The 18,577-nt window shown below is 45.4% G+C and overlaps 1 protein-coding gene across 1 annotated transcript; it reads right to left on the bottom strand.

Moving 5' to 3' along the window:
* Positions 1-5,797: 5,797 nt before the first annotated feature.
* On the bottom strand, positions 5,798-9,861 carry LOC149344964 (uncharacterized). The gene is made up of 3 exons (XM_089542696.1): positions 9,831-9,861; positions 8,386-8,559; positions 5,798-6,251 (listed from the first exon to the last, which is right to left on the bottom strand). Exons 1-3 carry the CDS (start codon positions 9,846-9,848, stop codon positions 5,877-5,879), a joined length of 567 nt encoding a protein of 188 aa, XP_089398822.1. The 5' UTR covers positions 9,849-9,861; the 3' UTR covers positions 5,798-5,876.
* Between the last annotated feature and the right edge of the window lie 8,716 nt (positions 9,862-18,577).

The following is an 18,577-nucleotide window of genomic DNA, read 5'->3' as shown; positions in this document are numbered from 1 at the left end:
GTGAGGCATTTTCACACTTCATGATAGCGAAAATATTTCAACTGTCAAAATCGCTTCTGGATTTCCTTTGCCACCATTCATGTGATGTATGAGCATTATTGTTTAGAGCTTCCGCAGTGTATTGTAGCTCTAGCTGAATTTGGAGGCCTTTTCTCACTCTTGTTTACTGCGGCCATCTCCTGTGGTAGTGCAGTTTGTCATAAAAATACTTAGTGAAATGAGAGTGGACATGTGCATTGCGTTGCAATGATGTCTGTTGTTACGTTGAAAAAAAAAATAATTTGATGCGTTTATTACGTACGATCAATTGACTTTCATTGTCTCGATTGTGGATGAAGGCCCCCGCGTTGGCCCAGTGGTTATGGCGCTCGAGAGCTGCCCGAAAGATGCGGGTTCGACCCCAACTGCGATGTGCATGGTAAAGAACCCCCGGCAGTCGATATTCCGAAGAACTTCACTACGGCATCCCTCATAGCCTGAGTTGCTTTGGGACTTTAAACTCCCATAAACTAAACTATCTATTGTGGATTACAAGTAAAGTGCACTACAATGCAGTGACATTAGCGGCTATAATTTCACCAAGTAGAGAATATTGGTGCGTGCACCTGCAGCTCTGCACGCAAAACATGAAACATATCACGTGAAACTTATATTCGAGCCACTGGGTACTCCTAAACTTCTAGAAGCAGTCTGCAAAGCTACGGTCATGTATATTATGCAGTAAAGTATATATGTGTATGTGGAAAGTGCGATGTTGCAGTGCCAGAATGGTGGATTTATAGATCGATTCCGGCCGTGATGGCAGAATTTCGATGGAGGCGAAATTCTGCAGGCCGTGTACTGTGCGATGTCAGTGCACGTTAAAGAACCCCAGGTGGTCGAAATTTTCGTGGTCCTTCACTACGGCGTCCCTCATAGCCTGAGTAGCTTTGGGATGTCAAACCCCTTGTTACGTTGCAAGACACTGCTGTCCTGTGGGCCAGAGATCCGGACACTGTTTGTGCTGTGTCGCGTTCGGACCCATACTCGGCGTCGCAGAGTGCCGGCCTCGTCGCGGACGCGGGTCTCATGTTCGGCGTTCGAAAACGCGAACGTAAAAGCCGAGGGACGCGAACACGGGGACACGGCGTTCGAGAACACGACCGTCAGCGCCTAGGGACGCTTCCTCCCGTGAACGCGCTGCTTGGTCTCGTGGGCACGGCGTTCGAGGGAGAGAGTTAACGCACGGGAGTCAACGAGGAGAGTCGTCCTCCAGCAGCGGAAGAGTGCAGCTGCTCGGGGAGCCAGCCTGTACCTTCCAAGGGCCTGGGGCCCTCTTTTTCTTTTGGGTCAAATTCTGTGAATAAAGACACAATTCCTCCACCAGTGCCTTCACCGAGTCCACAGCCCGTACCTCGCAACACCCTATAAACCTAAACCAAACATATTCAATGCAATATTAAGATTGCAATTTCGAACATCTGGAACAACATCAAAAGGCTGATTGAACACTATGCTGGCGTGCGACCAGGCATGACAGCATTGCTCACGATTGAGCTAAAGGCATGCAGGCACGGGAAAACTGAAAGGGTTGTGCTATCCATAAGAGAGCGTGGCAGTATGTGGGCCACTTTTATACGAGCTTAGCATGCAAACAATCACTTCCTCATGGATCTCTTGCATGAAGTTCTAAATTGACTCTAGCGAAGAAATACTTTTCCCAGCCTCAGTAGTACATTTTACAGCTAGCTGTTCACTCAGAAACCATTATGCTTTCAAATACAGTGTTGCAGAGCGCCATTTAAATATAAACCTCGTGCCAGCTAGCTCAACGCGGAAAGCTTCTAGGGTAGCGAAGTACTACAACTCTTTAGGAAGCTTAAGTTTAAAACCAGTACTTGACACTGCATTAAGGTGGGATAGTTGCTTCGGAAACATCATGAAATACATAGCGTGATCCAATACACACAGTATATAAAACATTTATGAATCATGATAGACGGCACCGAGTTATATTTCAGTGGCACCGCGTGTAACAGTATATATCATAGAAGGAACACAAACAAGCATACTCTACAAAGTGTATGCTAGATTTGGTTTTGTTTTCTTCTTCCATACTTTGGCAGCAGCTGTGTAATGATACGCAATTTGACTGAACTAAAATCTTGTGCCATTCACCTCACTGTTGAAGTAAACCTACTAGCCCTGCCATCAACACGAGACTGCGATGAAGCCGATGTAAATATACCAGCATATTTTGCGAAGTGCAGCCCGCAAGAACCCCAGAGACGCATACCTACGTCGTCGCTAAACCAACTAGGCAAAAGCGGTGAAAGTCACTGCGACCATGGTAGGCTACCGCAATGAGTGAAAGTTCCTTCCCGCGTTTACCGCACTTCTGATAAGCGCCTTCGCCGAATGCTACTTGATTATGACCACGGCCGAACTGTTTCGTTCGAATAAGAGAGCGGGGATGATGCGGAGACGAGACGGCCCAGAGCAATAACGGGAAGCAGCCCAAAATCTCGCACTAATATTTCCGAGGTCTCCCGTGCATGAACAGCAGCCAAAAACCAAAGCGCCACTGGCACTGGGATCTCTATAGCCCAGCTCCTTTTCTGGGTTAGCATCGCGCGCGCAATCGCGCAGGCCGGCGGCAAGAGCGGAGCTGCGGAGTAAACTAAACAAGAGCACGCCCGGACAACACGGCGTCGAGCACGTTTCCGGCTTGAAAAAATGCCAAGTGACGACCTCTCCTCTAAATTTTCTTTCGTTCATAGTGTCGTACCAGATAGCTGCTCCTAGATGGCCTGGCAATGCAGTTTTCCTTAGAGTCACTCCAGTTTTTCCGAGCGCCACTACTGGCTGCGTGTTGCGAATTGTATATCACTGTTGCTCACGACGTAGGCTTGTTTGTGCACAAAATGCCTGGAAGGGGATAGACACGTTATCACCCTTTTCACAGTTCGATTTAGCACTAATGATAAGCTATACTCCGATATCAGTCACCATGGCTGGCCTGCAACGCGCGGTTGTTTCACGGCTTGGGCAAAGGGCGATTTCGTCCGCTGTCTCTGGTGGTGGCGCTGTTAGCCAGCACGAATTAAAAAACCTCCGCTTCAAAATAACTTGAAATAACGACCGTGGCAAGCTGAAGTAAGCCATTCAATGTGCATTCGCGGCTTTAATTTTTCACGATCTCACCAAGTTAATAAAGATACTTGAAAGATAACATATGTCTGAGAGTAGCATACGCATTTTGGCAAGTATTCCAAACGGCCAATGGCAGCTTTTGTGTTCACTTCATGCATGTTGCTCAGTTTGCTGCAGTGGACTTTCCTCTGCCGTGGCGTGCACATGAAAAGCATCGAAACACGTCAGCCAATGTCTTGAAAGAAGTTTTTATTTTGAAAGAAAAGTAGTAGACTTCGGCTCCGAAGACAAAGCGATAGCAAAATGAACAGGTACCTTACACGCCATTCAATGACGTCTCAGGTAGTTACTGTCCACCGTTACGACCACCAGTCCCTTCCTGTCGTTGAGTTCGGTTAATGTCTTCGTTGTGTTTAAAAGCAAGGCGCTCAAAAACTTCTCAGTCATGGGATTCGCCATGCACACTTTGTGGCTGTGGCTTCTATTCCTTTGGCTGTCTAGAAGAGAGGACTACAAAAATTGCGGCAGAACTGCTGCCTTTAGGTTGTAAAGTGTGTGTCTTCTAAACAAATCATCAACAGCAGTTTCCAGGAACTCCCTCGCAACAAGCAGCTCAGCAACTGACTGCGTAGCTGTTACTGTAGCGACAACCTGCTTTTGAGACGAGAGATGTAATGTTTCGCTAGCGACCACTGTTGCTGTCGAATTTGCGCATTCTGTACCTGCCACTACGGGAGCAATCCGGCCAGCCATGTAGGAAGCTGCTCTCATCGCCTGTGATCTGCAGCATGCATGAGAAGGACACGTGTCCCTGTGGGGAATTATAGAAAGATACGGAACACTCAAACATTTTTGCGCGCCGCCAGCACTAAGGAACGCAATCAAGGCACGATCGCACACAAAAAAAAAAACGAAAATTACGCGTAAAAGCGTTCGGGGAACTTCCAACCACACAGGTTGTTAAAAACACCACGAAATCAACCGCGATACCCGGGACACAACTCAAACGTGACTGACCAAGGGAACTACCTGCTGCGACGGCGTGCTGGCGTCTCCTGTCTTTGCAATCAGTGCGTGGAGCGGCAATCTATAATACCATACTTGACGTCTATCACGATGGGACTCGTTATCATTACTAAAGCCGTAAGACGGACGCGCGCGCTCCGGACCGGCCGTGCTCTCATCTTCCAGGAAATCAGTTAGGACGGCAAACTGGGCTGGTTGGTAATTGTTCATACTCACGGTAAATCAGCGCGTAAAACACAGATTCCTGTTTGGTGTCCGTGCTTTTCGCTCTGGTTTAACTTTCGTACGTTTCTAGATAACGTCTTCCCCAACGGAAGGAGTGCCGCATTTCAGTTTGAAGCCTCTTTTCAGCATTACGGCCATTCGTTTCATAATAACTGCATTGACATAGTTTAGTTGCGGTATTCCAAAACTGTGAATCCGCTATATTGCAACTGTGTTGAGCCAAAGTCTTGAAAGAGTATAGACGGTAACCTTTTGAAGCGTGTTTTCTTCTTTTTAATGATGCGCTAGGCATTATTATACACGGATTACCAGGTGGCATTCTCCTACGACCAATAAATAGCCGATGAATAGATTTATAAAAAATCTTTCTCGGGATGTCTCGGTTTCGGTTTAAATAGCCGAAAGGTGGCTGTGACGTCAGTGTGTGGGTTTGGGTAACGTGAGGCATGGAGGGAGACAGAAACAAAATGACGGAAAGGCAGGTTAGCTAGGCAATGTGCAGCAGAGTATCCCACACGTGGGGAGGGACACCAACGCAATATAGTGCTGCTTTTACATTCATTTTGATTCCGGCTCTTGAGAAAGGCTGGCTTTAGGACTGCAGTGAAATAAAACGATGAAGCATAGATTATAAAGCAGTTTTTCCATGCCTCACATGACAGATAACCATGCTTTGACGTCAGAACCCTCGTTCGTGGGTTGAAAGCGAAACCGAAAAAGCATGACAAAAAATTGAATACAAACTATTTAGCGGTCGCAGTACAATACCACATGTTGACTCACGTCAGCACTATCTCTCGCATTTTTGTAGAGTAGAAAACATGCCACCAAAATTAGGTGCCTATACCCTTTTAAACTAAGATGTTATTATGGCTGCCTTCCAGCATTTAGCTAATCTCATTATGTTTTTTCTGGTAGGCCATAAAAATCGCGTTCGACCTCCTGCTATCATTTCCCACTCCGTCAATACTGTTTTGTGTGTCTTGAACTCGACGAATTATGGCAGCAAATTTATCCTCGGAGGAGCTGACTTTGCCGTCTTGCCGTGATATCCCGTATAATTTCTCTTTCGTGTTGCTGAGTCGTTTCCGTTTTATTGAGCGATGCAGCGTGATTTGAAACAGGGACGAAGGAAGACAACCAGGACAGAGCACGATCTCGTCTGTCGTCTATCCTCCCTGATTCATGTCGCGCTGTATCGCTCAGTGAATTGCCAACTTTCCTAAGCTAGAGCTTCGTTTTATGTCTTTAATATGTGATGCAATATCTCAATCATTTTCAAATTCCAGACAGTTCTGGACAGGGATTCCGTGCAACGGATCAGCTCAATAACAACAGCTATATGCTACCAACAAGGTCAGAACCCGCTAGCGACTGCCAAACAAAACATTTTTTATTACCAATAGTTAGAAGTATTTTGCACACTACTGCCCTCCACATAGACTAGAGGATGCTTCGCCAGACGGGATATTCGCCTTGCATAAGAAGTTTGACTATCCGGCCCAAGGACCGCCGGCACCGTATCGACCTCCTGCGGCGCCTGACGCAGAAGCCCAGGGTCCGCCTCCCCCGTAGCGGCCGGCTGTGTATCTGCCCGCACCCGGGGCTACGGCAGGAGCCGCGACGGGATTGGCGTTAAACACGGCGTCAGCGCTGGCACCCGGGGCGGTTCCCGGCTCGTTGGTGTCCACCGTGGCGCGGAAGCCGCCGGCGTCGGCCACGTAGCTCACGGTGCGGAACAGTCCGTTGGCGTCCCGGTAGCCGTACGAGCCGGTCTTGGCGTTGCTGGCGTCGCCCTGCTCCTTGTGGAACAGCCGCGTCCCGAACTCGTCAGTGTTGTCGTAGCCAAAGCTGTACGGCTGGGCTGGCTGCAGAAATGAAAGGAGAAAATTTTTAAACACTGAAATTGGAGCACGGCGTCAAGAGCGCCAATCGAGCAAATTCTATGAGCTGCGAAAGCTGAGTTCTCTGCATCCTTGGCCAATAACAAATCCCGTAGGTTGATCTTACACTGGAAGAGTATTGTTGCCCGCGCAGTTGGACGCGGCTCTGCCTCCGTAGGGTATCCGTGAGGAGTCCCTTTGGGAAGAAGGATATGTAAAGTACGTTAACTGATAAAAATTTAAACCTTTAGTGTCACTGGCACCCATGGCGAGAAAACTAAATGTTGAATAGATGAATTGTAAACAGAAATTCTGCAGATGTCACAATTTTCGGTTTTCTTGCAATTTATAGCAGGTAAACAAAGCGTACAGAGGTGACGCTTTTTGTGATCCTTTTTCCTTAGAACTGCCGGAGACTAGAAAAGTGTACACCGTGTATATGGCATCGAAATAGTGCTTTTTTTCATGCTGCGAATTAATTTGTCATGTGCACGTTCAACCCAGCCCCTACTGTAATCCTCAACGAGGCGGGGTAACTTACCAAAGAAAACTGTTTTTTAGGGTGGCTTATGTTTCAAAGCTACTCAGTCTATGAGAGACGCCGTAGTGAAGGGCTAAAGAAAAAAAGGAGCTGCTATACTTAATCTCTCAATATTATGGTTTGAAGTAAGTTGTATCCTAGGGTAGGAAGAACGTCAGGTGTTAGATTACACGAGCCCAATGGGCATTACCCATTCGTTATTACCATTTTCATACTTATTCGTGCGAGCGACTAGGGTACATGGGCAGCAAAAAAATTGTCTCGGATCGCTTGAGGTTTTTGGGTAATTCGGGAAAAAAGCGAGTACATCCACGCAGGCTGCAATCCCTGCACGCTGAAACATTACCATGTGTGTCTATTGTTCTTTCTGAACCAGGTTGTAGAAATGTAGCAGATATAAGCTGTGCAGAGAAAACCAGTTTTTAATCACAGGAAGGGGCGATGTAGGTGCCCTTATAACTTTACTGATGGAAAGTTGTTATCAAAAACGGAAGTGGTTAGGATGTTTTCCTTTTTAAGAAGAAAAAGGATGTTTAAGAAGAAATAAAGGTGCTGCCATATTTTTCTATACTGTAGAGGAATAAGCCTTTTGTCACACATTTCTTCAGAATGCCTAAAATGATATATGTGAGTGTGCATTAGGCACTGCCAATAAAATGATTTACTAGCAAAACGGCGGCTTTATCAACACTTGATTCTTGAAGGTTAGGATGACGGAAAGTGTGCTGCGCAAAGGCATGTATAATACCGTTTTCCTTCCTGATATTTCGCGATATATATTTGCTCATGTCGTTAGCCCTTCGACCATGGTGAATAGAATCTCTGCTTCTCAGCACGATGACCGATACTTGTTATTTCCTTTTGCCTATTTCCAATACATGGGCCTCAAGCCGGCCAGTCACAAACTTCTAATGTAAACAAGGTCTGGCAGTCTGATCGCATTGCAGAAAGCTCTGCCTGCAACAAAGCAAATCTGCCAAGACACTGCAACCACTGCAAAGACTGCACCCCTCTGTTCCATAATGTCAAAGTCATCGGCTGCGGCGAAACTCAGATAGAAAGAGAAATTTTAGAAGCCTTCAAAATCAAGCAGTTAGGAACTGAATGCGTCAGCGACAGGTCTGTTATGTTCACGGCAAAAGAGTACAGTTTCATGAATGAGACATAGGTTAACACATGCAATCTTCGGTCGCTTAGTCGATGTTGTGTTTTTTTGTTTTGTTAACGTTTGTGGTTGCTCTTGCACATGGGCGCCCTGTTCTGATGTTGGCGATTCACCAAGTAAAAAATTTTCAGTTCTCATTCCAGCTTTGTCTTGTGTACTTCTCCTCCTTGTGAACGCGTCCTTTCCCCTGGTTTTCTACTTACCCTGCACCAACTGGCTCAACAAGTTACGCTTCTTCACTGCCGCTAAACCTTTCAAATTATAATCATGATATCGAAAGCTACAACAGCAGATGCGGTCTTACCGCTGTTATAGTCTTTCTCCACTGATTTATTTCAAATGTAAAGAAATATCCTCATGTATGCTACTTAGGGAGAGCTCATACTGCCGTCTCTTGATTAGGGTTTACGCACATAGGAGGCACCAGCAGCGGAGAAGCCCGGAGTAGCCGCCGCCGCAAAGATGGGGCCCCGGAACCCTGCGCCCCGGAACCCTGCGCCCCCGAAGCCGCCGCCCCCGAAGCCACCGCCGCCGCCGTACACATTGCCCGCACTGACAAAGGCGACCAGGGAGAAGACGCAGGCAGCCTGAAGAAGGAGGAAGAATAACAACGATGAAAACACGCATTTCTTGTAACGGCAGATGTAATGCGTGAAACTGACCGAAGCATTTGAAGAAATATTGCCGTGAAAGCTGGTCCGCCTGCTTGGTTACACAAGTTTGTTGCGCATGCAGAAATCACACTGAGAAGAAACATTAAAAAATAGCCTAGGTGCTCATTGCGCGGTGTGTGCCTTAAACGCGACGTTATTTTGTTGGCGATATAGCGAGAAGCTCTGCGCCTGAGCAGAGTGTCTGTGCTTTCTCTTTCACAGAATTTGATCGAGTAATTTGCGTCGATACACGTGCCTGAAAAACCTTTCACGTATTTGTATGGTGTGTGTCGTTTAGAGATTTCAGGATCCGAATTCAGTGCAGGTAATGTAATCTTAGTTATAGTAATCTGGCCAAAAATGCGAATAAATTTTCAACTTGGAGGCTGACAGCCGGCGCAGCGCTAAATTTTTGCGAAAAACCCACATTGGGTACTCTAGTGTCGGCTAAACAACAACACAGAATACATGCATCCTCGTAGCGGCAAAAGTATTAACCCAAAAAACTAAGACGTTCCGGGCCCCTGACAAACAAAATAAACGTATTCAACTGCAATAACCTAGGATCCCGGACGCTGACTGCGCTTCAAAAAGACTTTCTGTCTGTGCAGATGGGTAGAGACGAGTGGAGAGCTCGAGAGCCATAAAGAAAGAGGGGAAGGAGAACGTGCAGGGAAGACGAGAGGCAGATTAATTGTAGTGGAGGACTCTCACTTTCTCAAACATGCGCAACATATCGAGCACAACACGCGCACAAGTAGGAATATTCTGTGACGAGTAAAAGCCTGGGCGTACCTAAGAGCAGGAAGACAGCAATCTGCCATGGTACAAGCCCTCCATTTTGTTCTTTGAATACCTTCGTAAGTTTCTTTACATAAGAATTTTACTAAATTATGTGCACTTCGACAAACAAAACGGGGATTTACTCTAATGAAATTTGCAGACACTTTTGCTTGCCTATGCGGAACGGATTAAAAATTTACAATAGAAATAAAAGAGAAATTTAGTTGGGCCTTATGGTCTCCCTGAAGGGTTACTTGAAGCTTCCAACAATACTATACTCGGCTACAGTAATAAACGAAACGTCGACTTAAATATGAATATTAGTTTGAATTCAACTGAATGTCGAATTGCTGCCACATCGCCCTTTAATATTACTGTGATAATACTAAACCGCAAGCGAAACGGTGCCATTCAGCTCTTACCTGAGATATCATATCCATGAGAGATGTAACCACAAACTTCTGTTCAGCGGAGGAGGAGCGGCGAATGCGATGCCGGCCATGGGGAGTCCAGCTTTTATATGCACAACCTGGACATATGCAACGCATCGCGCTCCTCGTGACGGGGGAGACAACCGGCCTCACTCTTTCTCTCTTCCTCTCTCTCTCTCTAAAGTGATTTTGTCACGGGCAGCGAAGTCAGCAGCAGCACCGTGACGATGTACTTCATGGTTTTGTGCAATTTGTGCGGTCGCTACACCAGCATGAAGGCCTGTACTTCGCGCATCACACTCTCCGAGACAAAGAACCAAATGGTGCAGCACTAATGTGCCAGGCCGCATTAAGACAGTATCTGACAGAAGCTTTTCCGGGTGAAGACGTCGCCGCTAAAATACGTCTCTAACAACAACTCATTCGCTGTCCTACTGCTCAAAAAATACTATGAAGGCAGGCCGAGGAAAATGAATCTAAGGAACCTGTGCTGTCGATCTTTTCATCGAGCTGGCCCGGGCTCATTTTGGGCTTGAGGTTGGCCATCTCATGAAGTTCGAGGGTTATGCTGGGCGTAAATATCTCTCTCACTTCTTTTCGGGAATTGTGCTAGAGCGGGCTTCGGTCTCTCTCATGTACAACAACTTTTTCAGACAAAAATTCAAAAAATTCGAAAATTGTAAGCGGCTTTTAGGGGTACTGATTCATTCTTCTGTTATATAGCAAAATCTTTCTTTTAAATTGTTTCCATCGATCACACCGAACAGTTAAGGCTCACATAGAAAACCAATGGAGAAAGCTTTTGGCAATAACAAAAACGTTATAGAAAACAAAATGCAAGACTGCCGTCGGGTGATCCGCGGATATACCGAGAGTTATAGCGAAATCTTGCATTAGATGAAAAAAAATCTGTTCATAAAAATTTTCCCGCTCAAAGATGCCTTTGCTCAGAATTGTTGGGTATGGCACAATGCAGCGTCGTAATGCCACTCACGTTGCTCCTGGTAGCTCTGAATGTGGCTCCCTATAGACTAAGCAACGTGAGTGCAAGGTCATCTGCGTGTGCACAGGAAGATACAGATACCTTTTTCATTTCCTCCTACAGCTTCCTTTAGGTCCTTCTGAGGCTCTTCCTAAAGAAAAAAGAGGGAGAAACGCTCTATAAACTTGGGTTCGATTGCAGCTGAAGCGATTGAGCACTGCATGGGCCGTAATCACAGGTGCAAGCCCGCCCTGGGACGGTACCCTCTACCGTTATCTGCGCGAGCCCGAGGAAACTCTTACGTATACCCGGCCCGTGCCTTTTTGTCTTTCGTGTTCGATAACCGAGCGCAAGATGGCATGTATTATTGCGTTTATATTTTGTTAAGTACACGATGTGCCATCTATTCTCGTATGAAATAAAACATGGGCGGCTCAATGCAGTCATGAAATCATTACTGGTTAGTGCACAATAGCGAAGAGGAAATGCGGCCGCTGTTCTTTTAAATTTAAGACCAGAAGTAATCATCCCTTGCAACTAAAGAACAACCGGACTCCAAATCTCGAAATGAAACCGCTGGTCCTTAAGGGAAACAGACTGGATTCCAAGGGGAGCGAAGTGTAGCAGGGGTGGCAGAAAGTTAGCTGGCCGGATGAGATTACGAAGTTTGCGGGAATACGGTAGCCACAGCTGACAAAGGACCGGGCTAATTGGAGAGATATAGAAGACGCCCTTTACTCGCAGTGGGTGTAGACGGGTGATGATGACGATAATGGTTCCATTTCTAAATGTGCAGCAGTTGTTAGCTCGTTCGCCAGCTGGGGTTGATAGCAGCAGAAATTGATTTATTTTAACGCTCTAACGTGTCCAGAAATAAATTCAACGGATGGAAATTTTAGATACATTTAAGATGGCGCCTTTCAGTGTGTCGATTATTCAAAAACGTCTACTCCACCAGCAAAATAGGACTAGCCTTTCTGAATGCGATTGTGCCGCGCCTTCTACGCCCAGTCTCATTGTTCGCTGGTAATTTAGCTATTGCCGTAGCTGCCACGACGAAATCAAAGATGAGATCGTGAACGCTAGTTGCATGCCACGGGTAGTCGTGTGATAAGTCCACACCTGCGTGATGACTGCAGTACACCAGAAATAAGCTCTCTTTATGCTCGATAAGCGTTGATACTCACCTCTGACTCGACGGTACGATTGCAGCTCCAGCGAACTGCAGCTCCGCTGTTGTGCCAGCAGTACGCTGATGCTACACAATACTTTGGATAGTACGTCCACAATAGAAGCATCCGTATACTAAAGATTTCTCCTTTCTTTTTTCTGATATAGTACTTGTTATGGCTTATCACGCTTACTGCTTCGGCCAGCCGTCTGAAGATTGTGCAGCATTCGGTTATCAGAATTCCTATAAAGCGTATCTGCGTATGCTAGGATCCAACTATGTCTCCTGAAATCCCCAGTTCTCATCTGAGCTTGCTGTGCATGTCTTCATCGCTAATACAGATATTGACTGCATGGTGAGCTTTCGCATCTGGTCATCTGATATCACGTCATGTGGAATAATAATGCCGCTAAATGTCATTTCTACTAACAAAAGACATAAAAGTAGGCCAATGCCACATAGCGTATTTAGTCCCTTTTTTTTAGCAAGTACAAGAGCAGGATTACGCAAGTATGTTTTTCTAATTTTCGGCCTTCAAAATTGCCTTTTGCGTATTCATTCCGTAGATCGTCATGAAAGGCGCAATAGGGATCATTTTCTGCTGTTCTGTTTTCTTGCGAGCAAATTTTTGCGGATTGTGTTTTGTAGTGCCGATTCTCAAATCTTTGACTGGAGGTGCCTTGATCCGTCTCAGCCTCATAACTGCTAATGCAGACTTCCTCACACTGTTATGTTCTGAACGAAAGAAAATGTGCCGGCGCCGTGGGAGCATCGCGGCTATTTTTACGTTTCCCACTCCGCAAACCCTAAAACAATCAGCGCCTTTCGAGCGTTCCTGACTCGGAAACGCCTGAAGATCTGAGCAAAGATTCTTTCAGTACCACGTCTGTTCTTATGGTGTATATGCATATTCGACAGCCCACAAAAGAAAGCATTAGAACAGCGCAACGCGTCACAATGAATGGCTTGCGTCGGGAGTCAAGTGCAATGGCAGGCTTCCATCGAGGTAACCAGTCTGGAGACACGTCAGGCTGTGCTAAGACTCTCTAAACAAGGTTCATTTACGCATTCTAAACAAGAATAGCTAGGACTATTACTAGTTGTGCACAGTCGATGAAGCTTGAAGGAGTTGCATATCTCGAAAAGAAGTGTGAAGGCAAGCGCGCTTTCAAGATTTAAGAAGCTTGCCACCTGTAGAGGTCACGGATGTGCAGCGGCGTTATTAGGGCTCTTAAATCATAGTTCTGATGCGCACAAGGTATCCTAAAAGACTTCACTTCTTCCGCAGCTTCCGTCAATGCCTATCCGACAGGTAGGAATACGTTAATAATGTCGTCTTAGCCAATGAGAACAGCATGGCTTCAGTCATTTGTCCAGGCATTGCAATCCGTATGGCACAAGAGATTCGTTCTTTTTCAGTCTATTTCTTTACGTAAGGATATGTGTGATGTCTTCCGTGAAGGTACTAATACAAATGCACTCAGACCAGACAGCGCCATGTACGATTTAAGGACATCTGTGGCAAACCAATGAAAAATCGTGCAGCTCTATGTTGGACCGAAAGAATAGTTTTCTATCGGTCTTAATTAGCTTCAGTTGCGACAGGGATGCTGCCAAAGGGGCATGCTCAGGACAGTGCCTGAGTGCCATCATCAAGCTGCCGGCAAAGCGATGTACGAATGCAGTGAGAAATAACCACCAGCATTATCGCAGTAAATTTGGACGGCAAGAACATGACGCGTTTTTCAGCTTTACGAATCGAAAGGTGCGCAAGGTCTTCTACCTGTTTAGTTCCCGAAAAAAACAATTGGTCGCACCAACTATTTCCTTGGCCAGCTCTTGAGTTTCACACACGTCCTGCATCTTGGTACAACTACCTGTAACCGCAAGCTGGGGCACGGTATCACGTACCGTCTGTCACAATAAGTTTACATTCCAGCGCACAGTTCGGATGTACTTCTGGTGTGATTCTGAGCGTACTCTGCTTCGACGTTGAATCTTCAACTGGCTCTTACTACAAGCTGCGCGAATACAGCACTACATACTTTTAATGACGTGCTCTTATGGGGTGTTTTCCAGGTAAGTTTGTCACTTGTCTTCTACATGACGTCAGACGAACAACTGTTTGTGTCAGTTTGTGGTAATGAGCGCGGTCGTTCATGCTCTGCTGTCCTGTCTTTTGCGCGAAAATTTGTACAGTGTCTTCTCGTATGCCTGTTTTGAACTCCGTAGTTGCTGTGTTATCCTAAAAGGTCTACATCGAAAAAATCTAGCTACTAAAAACAAACGCTTGTCCTCTAGTCGTGAGCTAAAATTGGGACCTAATGAAATAGATATCGTGAAAGAACATAAAATACTTGGTGTCATATTCTCTAGCCAGATGACATGGGACAGTCATGTTGAGCAAATGTCTAAAAAACTCTCATCTGCTGTAGGTACCTTATTCCTAACCCGTGACCACCTTCCGATATCCATTAGACTACAAGTTTACCACGCACTGTTCCGTTCACACCTTAACTATTGCACACTAGTATAAGGAACAACTACAAAAAAAAAACGTCGGTACACTTCTTCGTCTAGAAAAAAAGCCATGCGTTGCATAAACAATGTACCATATTTACCTCCTTCTGCCGCGCTATTTCGTCAGCATCATGTCATTAATATTGAGTCTCTTTATAGTTACCGCCTCCTCTACCACTTTTATTTTGCTAACGAAATGTATAAATAATTCCTTCTCTCACTCTCAGGTGCAACGTTGCGCTCAATATTTCAAAAACACGTGCCCCTGAAAAATTGTTCATTCCACACCACCGAACTAATTACCTTCTCCAGTCATTAAGCTATACAGTGCCAGTGCTACTAAATCAGATCAGTCTATCTAGTTTTAATAACGCTCGAATAACGCGTAAAATTTTGCGTTGAATGTTTCTGGAGTGACCCGTGTTTGCTGTGTCTGGCGTAAAATGGTAACGTGCTCAATAAAAACATAAACATGGTAGTTTAACCTCTCATATGTGCAATTATCGCTTTTTTTGCAGTTTTATGTGCATGTTAACCCTGGCTTTTGTATAACATCTCAATATCTTTTTTTGATTAATGTTCTTCACCTCTTGTTTTTGAAAATCTGTGATAAAATGTGACCATGACAAAATGTGTGTGACCATGTGCTATAGCAATTAATATCTTTTGTATATTTTTTTTCTACCGCTGTCACTGCTGCCTGCCGCCGGCTTCCAGGCCTCGTCAAGCTGTTACTACATCTTTGTGCCTGGGAGACCATCAAGATTGTAAAAATGTTGAAAATAAAGGTGAATTGGATTGAAATTGAATATTTGAGAGTCTTAGAACAAGTGGGAAAAAGCTCCTGCTTTAAATGCGGCACATGTTCTATCCAAGGACCTATTCAGACACTCGATTTAGGGAGGGCTTACCGTTTCTTAATGTAGGCTACTTGCGAGGTGCGGGATTGCACGTAAAGAAATATCTGCACCTTAGGGCTTCTTTCGTTTCAAATTGCTTCCTTGCTCCCAGTACCAGCCATTTGTTAAGAAATAAAAAATTCGTTCGCTTGCAAAGTTGCACACGAACATTCAACCCACTTATTGACACCGCTTTACCGTTCGATGACACTTGCTGCTGGGCTAGTCGGTTCATATCTTCTCTTTAAGAATACATGTAGTCCGTAGCACAGATAAGAGAGGAAGAGAGAGAGAGGGAAGGGACAAGCGCTCCTCTCAACAGATTTCATCGTTTGCTCACACAGACACTTATAAAAAGGTTTCACGTGCACAAAAGGCGCAAGCACTCGTTGAAATAAGAAAACAAAACCAAATTACATCAGATAGATCTATCTACGAAACCATCCTCGATGGTGTGCATATTTTAAGATTTAATAATGACGCACGTAATCGGACGTTTTTTCCCGAGGGGAATCGCGTGTCTCAACTCCCGCGCTACATCATTGCTCCTTATAACTACACACGTGTTTTGCAGCAAGGGTGAACATGCGTCGGAACGTCGGAACATGTTCAGGGCTTATATTGAATTGAGAATTAGGTTCGATCCAGCCACTTTCTGTTCGGAGGTTACAGGGTCATGAATGCTGCGACGCGTCATCACGAAGGCAGAGGGGCAGGAACAACGTGTGTTGTTTCTCTGCCTCATTTATTCTACGTCGCGCGCTGCATGTATTCCTAAAAAAATTCAGCCTCACGGGGCACCTGTTTTTCATGCAAGCACTGCAAGTCCATTTGGCATCGAAATATTTCTCGCGTGGAAAAAAGTTAGTTTTTTCTTTGGAACTGTATGGGCCATTGCCTACTAGTGATCCGTACGATGGGGCTTCCATCGTGCAGCGTCAGTGGCTCATTCCTTTTTCTGGCATCCCGAATATATTTGTAACTTTCCAAATAGGTGAGAAACGGCCGCAGGTGATCGATTTTGAACGCCAAGGCGATTTTTGCCGCAGCGCCTTGTGCAGCGCTTCTCGTTCTGTTCGGCGCCTGAAGTATGCCCACGTTCCGAACATGCTTGTGCCCAGTGTTTAAAAAAAGTGCTATAGGGAGAAGCGGGCACAGTTCGGGCTCAGAGGCGTAGTGCAAACGATAATCCGCCCCGCTTCCCCTGAGTCGACATACCCCAGATTTATTCCCGTGATGATCTAGTCCATCTCTTCGAAATGAAAATGCCCATAGTTCTCATGTTTTATTCTAGAAATGCATTTTAGCTTCCGCATAAAACTTTTCGAGTATATCAGGGGAGTTTCACGTTCATCAACCCGTCCGTCGAATCATGGATTCTAAGTCATAAATCCAATGCCAATCGTTAAACCATGCTGGGCTTAAAGATGTTCGCCCATGCTTCATCGTCTGCGATCTGCGTTTGGAGAAACGCCGCCAGCAGACCCGTCTTTGCCAAAACACACCGTCTGCATAAAAGCCGCAGTTAAGAAGAGGGATAGAGTAACGCATTTAATGAGCAATAAGGACACAGGCAAACAACAACACGGAGAACGAAGCATTTATTTTTACAAGCACTTAGTATTATAAATCTTAAAAGCGCGGATTACGAAAATAGAACAGTTTGCAGACTCACAGTTTTTACGGCATAAGGCAAGATCATAAGAAAGCACCACGAACAACCGGCGTCAAATGTTTGAGGGGCACACAAGTCACCGAAAAACACGATTTCTGTGTGACCTGTGAAAATAGCTTGAAAATGGCAAGGGCTTCCCAGAGTTCCCGCACTAAAGCGCAGGACGCAGATTTTCATTTTACGATACACCCAGTGACTTCCATAAAACGGATGTTTTTCAGAACCTGTGCCACCCGTAGACTCTTTATGCCGGATATGCCTCATTACTTCAATAAGTTTACTCTGGATCTGGAATAACTTTAACAGGTGAAGCCAAAACACAGATCACTGGATGGTCTGTCTCTAATGGAGACTGACAGAAGATCGAGATTTTACCCCTGTCGCTATACTCCTTTCCATGAGTTCAACTTTTATACTATACCCCTATGCTATGCTGTATTCCTTTCCTCGCTTTAAAGCTACTGTAAAGTCGATCATGGTGACCACCCAGCGTTGTGCGCCCGTGGTTACGGCATTTCGCCGCTGAACTTCGGACTCGAGATGAAATGCCGGCCGCGGCGGCTGCGTTTTAGATACTGGCGAAATGCAGAAGACGAAAGTGTGCTGAGCGTTTCCTGTCCATTTAAGCAGTCTAGGTGGTCTAAATAAACCCCGAGCTCTCCACATATCATTCCGGCATCAGTGAACTTCAGTGGAGCTAGGAGCTGCGGCTGGTACAAAGCTTGGACGGCGTCTTTATGCTTATTGGTGAATGCTTTATGTCCTATAGGAGGTTTCGACATGCATTGTAGCGCTGCCTACTACTCTAGTTCTACGCAAATAATTCTGCTGATACATCGAACGGCTTTTCTTATATCGATATGGCTTCAAAAGAAACTTATTAAATTAGCGCAACTGCGCGGTCCAAAAGTATAATATAAACTGTGCTTCAAAAGCTGGTGGAGCATACTCGTCGGCAGCAGTCACTGAAACACCTCTACGTAGTTCTCCGAGCGGCAAGATCTATGGGAACTGACTAAAAATCAAAATAAAATATACTGCTCAATTAAAGCCTTAATCAAAGGCCTGTGGTTCCTTGAACACTTCAGAGGATCTTGATGCACTGTACTTGACTTTTATTCGTGAAATAAGGCTTTTGCGACCCATGTCCAGGGTCTTTATGCGGCGGACGACTTCATACGGCTGGCAATTACGATGAAAAAACGCCACTCAATACAGCAAACACAGCACACATATTTTAATAGAAATGAAACTTGAGCTAGTTGGTACATGCATGACCCTTCTGAGAAAAAACGCAGGGAGAAAGGACAGAGCAAGCAGACAGGACCGGCGCTGGACATATCTGCTTACTCCGTCCTTTCTCTCTTTTCTGAACTAGGTGAATGAAACAAAAACTCAAAGCGAGTTGAGGAGGTGCTGTACGACGCTGATGGAAGATAGCCAACGAAGGTACCATTGCTGGAAAAGCCCTTATAATCATTCTGTTGCGTT

Source organism: Amblyomma mixtum, chromosome 5 (genome assembly GCF_055824585.1).
Source record: "Amblyomma mixtum isolate Tamu chromosome 5, ASM5582458v1, whole genome shotgun sequence".
Classification (NCBI taxonomy): Eukaryota; Metazoa; Arthropoda; class Arachnida; order Ixodida; family Ixodidae; genus Amblyomma; species Amblyomma mixtum.
Note: the sequence above shows the minus strand (reverse complement) of the source record. Positions and strands in the feature narration are given on the sequence as shown.